The 5,708-nt window shown below is 46.7% G+C and overlaps 1 protein-coding gene and 1 long non-coding RNA gene across 2 annotated transcripts; both read right to left on the bottom strand.

Annotated features, from left to right (window-relative positions):
* Positions 1 to 225: 225 nt before the first annotated feature.
* On the bottom strand, positions 226 to 1,156 carry LOC123152447 (ethylene-responsive transcription factor ERF086-like). Its single transcript, XM_044571985.1, has one exon. The coding sequence runs from the start codon at positions 1,122 to 1,124 to the stop codon at positions 435 to 437; it is 690 nt and encodes a 229-aa protein (XP_044427920.1). The 5' UTR covers positions 1,125 to 1,156; the 3' UTR covers positions 226 to 434.
* Positions 1,157 to 3,735: 2,579 nt separating this feature from the next.
* LOC123153252 (uncharacterized) lies at positions 3,736 to 5,505 on the bottom strand. Its single transcript, XR_006476419.1, has 3 exons — positions 5,188 to 5,505; positions 4,275 to 4,724; positions 3,736 to 4,203 (listed from the first exon to the last, which is right to left on the bottom strand). It is a non-coding gene; the product is annotated as an uncharacterized lncRNA (long non-coding RNA).
* Between the last annotated feature and the right edge of the window lie 203 nt (positions 5,506 to 5,708).

Here is a 5,708-nt window from a genome sequence, read left to right as displayed (position 1 = left end):
GTTTGACGAACATATTCTCTCTTCACCATTAAAAAGGGTAGCAGCACCGGTGTTTGACGAACATATTCTCTCTTCACCTCAAAACAATAATCTTAAAGACAAACTGAACTATATATTAATTAACTAATGGATTAAATTAATATATAATTTGTACTCAAAACAGGTGATGGTAACATAAGACAAAGAGTGTACTCGCAAAAAAAAACACACACAAGAGAAGGTTGATGAAACAAACAACATAGATTACCTGATTACATATGATTGGTAAAAACAAACATGACAGTAAACATATTATATGGTACGACACACTTAATACATTAATGAAAATACAACTTGTTGTAATGAAAAACTTATATGATAGGTGATTGAGATCCCCCATGGATCATGATGGCACACGACTATGAGATCTTGGTGCATAGTTCACCCGGCCGAGGCTAAACAACAGGAAAATAAGGGCAATACCACGGCTTGGTGAAATTGTCACCCGTTCCTTCTGTAGGAGCACTAAGGGTAACGGAAACTACGACCAGCTTGGGTTTCTTGAACACCAGGCGGCGCGACGAAGAAGCCCCTAGGGTTTTCCTTGAGGAGCTTAAGCAGCTTTCCGCCTGCACCATGACGTTCATCCGTTGGATCGGCGGCTGTGTCTTTGGAGCGGGCGCGTGCGCTGGTTGCGGGCTGAGCCGTGCTCGTGCCGGACGCGGCATGTGCAGGAACGGGTATGTTGGCACTGGCGGGGGGTTGCTGGCGGGCACTTCTATGGGGAAGGGAAAGTAAACCACGAGCTTAGGCGGTGGTGGAGGCGGTGATGTGGGGTCTGGTGGCAATGTAACGACCTGAAAGAGCGGTGCTTCGTGACCGTGGCTGCGGTGCCTCGGTGCAGTAATCACCTCCTTAACCAGTCTGGCCGGCGGAGCGTAAGCGAAGTTGAGCTTTGCCTTTGCGCCCTTGAGCTCCCTAGCTGCGAGGTCATAGGCGCACGCAGCGACCTCGGGCAACGAGTACGTCCCTAGCCACAGGAACGTCTTGGTCACCGGGTGCATGATCGCCGCACCGAACTTGTCCTCCCCCTTCTTCCTCACCCCAATTAACCTGGTGCTCTCACCCGCTGCCGCCGCTGCCATGGCCTCTGCCACAGTTGAACGGAGGTGGATGCACTGGGAGGTGGATGCCGAATGTGTGCAAGACGATGGGGTTTAATAGCGGGTCTCGCGCAGCCCACCCCGCCGGCATCACGCCGTGCATTGCGTACATACATACGTTTCAGCTTCACTGGAACCACGCCTCGCCAGGAACGGAGCGCCGATTAACAACACGATAACCACTCAAAAGCAAAGTCGTTATTAACACGACAAAAGATATATACAATGGCGTGCACGGAAAGGGATGAGTAAAGCTTGCACTGCCGTTTCCATTGTAGCGCAACTGCATGCATGCGCGCGCTCTGGTGGTGCACGTAAGTCTAGCTTATTGTTAAGACTTAATTAAGTTAATTAAGGATTAAATCTCCACTTATCCTGACCGTCATATAAATAGACGCGACTTTTGTAAGCGTCGTGTCCCTCCGAATGCGTCTCTTCGGAGACTATAAATATGTAACCTGTCATCATCAATAGACACAGTTTTCAATACTATCGATTGTCTCTCATCAATATGTAACATGTCATCATCAATAGACACAGTTCTCCATCAGTGCTATCAAATTGTAATATGTGATGTCTGACATCATCATACTCCTTTCAATATTATCTCTATCATGAAAATGCATCCTTAATTCCCAAACCTCATCTTCAAGACTGCAAATAATAATACAATAGTGCACTATAAGTACTTAAGGGAAACTGAAGCAAGCTAGTGCAGACCAGAGCAGAACGTCATTTGAGTGCAACAATTCATATCCTTTTATTTACAGAAACCCTAGTTGTAAGCATCTAATTAAAGAACTATATCATTCTAATTACAGAACTATAACACACACAAACCCTAGAACTACATTAACCCTAACGCAACAGAAGGGGAATGTGATTGGGGAGGGGAATGAGACTGGGATCTCACTAGACGCCGCCGAAAGCTGAAGCAATGTGATGGCTTCCAACTGGATTTGCCTTCACCGCCGCGGCGAAAGATCTGGCTGCCCTGAATTCCACCGAGTACTGCGGGTCCTCCTCCTCCTCTTCTTCTGCCGTCGCCTTCGTAGGGTTCGAGCTCCCGCACATCTCGCCAGTGGACGGCTGGGCGCCGCTGCCAGCATCGCTCGACTTCGCCGGACTCATGGCTACGACGGGAGGCGGGGACGGTGCGCCGCACGACCGGGAACAGGGGAGAAGAAGGGGGAAATGGGGGAAGAAGACGGGGGGAAACGGGGGATAAGAGGAAACAGAACGAACGGCGCCGTCTAACGGCGTCTAACGGCTGTCGGACCAGCTGACAGCGCCACGTCGCAAAAACCGGGCCCCACCTGTCATAAATCCACTTATCGGTGTCCGATCCACCGATCAGTGGTATTTGCAAATTGTTTACGGGAGAGTTGGTGTTTTTTGCCAAGAAACTGTAACGTAGTGATTTCTGCTAATCTAGCCCTCAAACTGGTGGTTTTCTGCAATTTACTTCTCCTTCCATGGTCTCATCATTCTTTCATCTTGTTTGGCGGCCGAAACTCACACACGCCGTCGTGGTCGCCGTTAAACCACCGGTTCCCTGCTCACAAAGCCCACATCCTTTTTGCCGACCACCCACCGACGTTCGGAGGCCGCCGACGTCCGAGCGCGCGGAAATCGGAGGCCATACAAATGTACGCATGTAACCCATTGGTTTTTTGTTTGTTTGCCGATTGTTCTATACCAAAAGAAAACACACTAGACAAATTACCGGTGTCACTGTTTTGCCAAGTGTTTCTCTCAAAGACTCTGCCATTTTTTCCTTTTGAGGATAAAGACTCTTTAAATTATGTATGTGTCCAGCGCCCGATAAAATAGAGTCAGCGAACTACTCGACGATCTGCAAACTCGTTCATTCTGGTAGAGAGAACATGTTGACTTGACCGACAATGGATTTTTTTTTTGTTGCGAAAGACCGCAAATGGCTAATTAATCGACACTGCACACACTGTAACAACACTTTCTGCATGCCCACCTTAGACATTACAAAACGCCAACACATGTTTTTTTTTGCAAATAAACGCCGAGACATGCTGATGTGGCTAACAAACACGGTACCGAACTTATTTGATAGTGCAAAACACTTTTTTTTAGGGGAGTGCAAAACACTATTACTACTACTACTACTACTATTATTATTACTATTACTAGCACAAATGCCCGTGCGTTGCAACGGGAGAAAAATAACGGGTTGCTGATGACAAAAATGGAAGGCTGCTGATGACAAAAACGACATACCTATTGAGAGTATGGTTCTTTGGGACGCCGGTTCAGGATATGTGATATTTATTCTGGTCCTCCTAAGTCATAAACTAAGTTTGATCATAGGCTCCTAGATTTTCAGTAACATTGTGCATCATATGAGTTGTGATTCATTTAAATCTCGGTGCAAAAATTCAGACCATGCATCCTACCTGTTGTTGCTTTTCAGCTTCAACATCATTTGAGCTAGGAAACTGAGCATTTTTACAATGGTTAGAAAATTAGACTGACTAAACAAATAGCAACGCATTTACAACAGATTGGAAACAATCTCAGCTTATACATATACTTGCCATCCATTGTGATATGTGCTGAAGTTACCTGTACCAATTATGAATAAGTGGTGTAGACATTATCCAACATTGAAAGAAACAAATAAAAAGAACTGCCATAATACCGCATGTCTTCCCCTGCACATGATATGCCAGTGCATTTGTTCCTCATATGAATGTTGATGCATTTGCGGGTAGATTGTCCTGTGAAAGAACAGTCAATATTTTTTTAGGACTAAATGAAATTTCACCTTTCTAATATTGCAGCTCAAAATCTTACACTGGTTCTACCTTTCTCATTGAGCAATAGATCTCAACATATGTTTGAAAAAAACTGAAATATAAGAGGGAATACTTGTTTAGCTATAATCCTACGCCTCTACTCTTTAACTGCACACATGCCCATATAGCTTGTTGCCTTTGTCATTCGGAGCACCCCTACTGCAGGATGGAGCCTTCGTATGACAAACACCACTTTGCTGCATTGCCGTCAGCGAGCTTGTGCATGTCCTCTGCAAGGATGTCCGTGAACAGATTAGACATGCGGTCGTGTGTAAACCGATACAGCAGGTCACAACAGTACCTCAGAATCATTAGTGTCCAACCTCTTGCTCTAGCGTGACACTGCTACAGCAGCCAATAGCTCCTCGTGGCGCCGTAGATTAGCTGCAATGCGCTTCTCCGCCATGCGATGCACACGGCGTGGTCCACCTTGCGGCATGGCATGCACCCACGGAAGATAGCGCCACTCGATGGGACAGTGCTTCGGAGAGCCGGCGCCCGCAGGGCCGGCGCTGCAGACTCCTCCGGTGTCGTTGACGATGCACGCGTCGAGCGCAAACAACACCATGCGAGTGCAGGAGGGCTGAATGCTTCCCATTAGCAGTAGCAAAGTGAACTTTGAACGGAGGCTGGGACGATTTGTTGAAGCAGCATGACATGTTGAGCTTCGGGAGGCAGCTAAGCTTGGAGGAAGGCCATGCATGGCTTCCAGGTCTTGCTGGGTGAGTGCTCTTGTGTTTGCCTCCCGAGACTGCAGTGAGGGCTGAGTCTCTTATCCAATTCATTCTGATCAATGGATCTAACCCAAACATGGTTTTGCAAAAAACAATTTCTATCCAAACAAAGATTTACAATAAGTTTACTGAAGCTCGTTTTCATATAATTTCTCCTAAAATCCGTTTGCTAAAAACTGAAACGTACCCAGACAACCCCTATAGCAACTTTGAACCGGATGTCACTACAACTGAAAACATGAACGAAGTAACCAGAAGACAAATCAGAGGCAATAACAACTGTCAACCGAAACATATATAATCAAACATACACCAAAGGGAAACCAGAAAAAATGTAGTACATTCCCTCATATGCATAAAATCAAACACTATGTGGACACAAGCTCATGAACAGAGCGTCCCAAAATTAAAGAATCAGAATAGTACTTCTGCCATTGTATAAATCCATGTAGTATTAGAGAGAGTGGGATGTGCACGAACAGTGGCTTGGTTTTATCGCAGCCGGCAGCTGTTGCAATATCCTTGGACTGTTTCGATGGTTTGAGATGGGCTACAGGTAGGAGTGCATCGCAAAAAGTTATATTGTGGCGCATCGGCTAGCAGCAGCGACAGAGGTGGCTGGGTTGCGGCGGGGAATGGCGAGCGGCCGCGCCGGCATGGGGGGCGAGCGGGCTGAGGTGCGGCCGCGGCGGGCGTGGGCAGTGAGCGAGCTGACGTGCGGTGGCGGCGAGCGGGATGACGTGCGGTGGCGGCGGCGTGGGAGGCTTGGGCACATACCAGGGTCGAGGAGGAGGCAGATGCGTACGTTTTCTTTTTCAACGAACCGTTTTTTTGTGGGTACCAGATTAATAGAACTGCGGGTTCATTATCAAAAAGTATAAGGACTATTGTATAAAAATGCCGTAACGGTGAATCCGAAGACCCAATCCGTGCTTTATTATTAGGGAGAGATTATTATTATTATTAAAACTAAAAAACTAAAGTACACACATAGGGTCATC

This window comes from Triticum aestivum, chromosome 7A (genome assembly GCF_018294505.1).
Source record: "Triticum aestivum cultivar Chinese Spring chromosome 7A, IWGSC CS RefSeq v2.1, whole genome shotgun sequence".
In the NCBI taxonomy this organism is placed as follows: Eukaryota; Viridiplantae; Streptophyta; class Magnoliopsida; order Poales; family Poaceae; genus Triticum; species Triticum aestivum.
This window is presented reverse-complemented; position numbering and strand designations above follow the sequence as displayed.

What these genes read in the sequence shown, in the direction of transcription:
- LOC123152447 (XM_044571985.1), bottom strand. Translation starts at nt 1,124, where the DNA reads ATGGCAGCGGCGGCAGCGGGTGAGAGCACCAGGTTAATTGGGGTGAGG.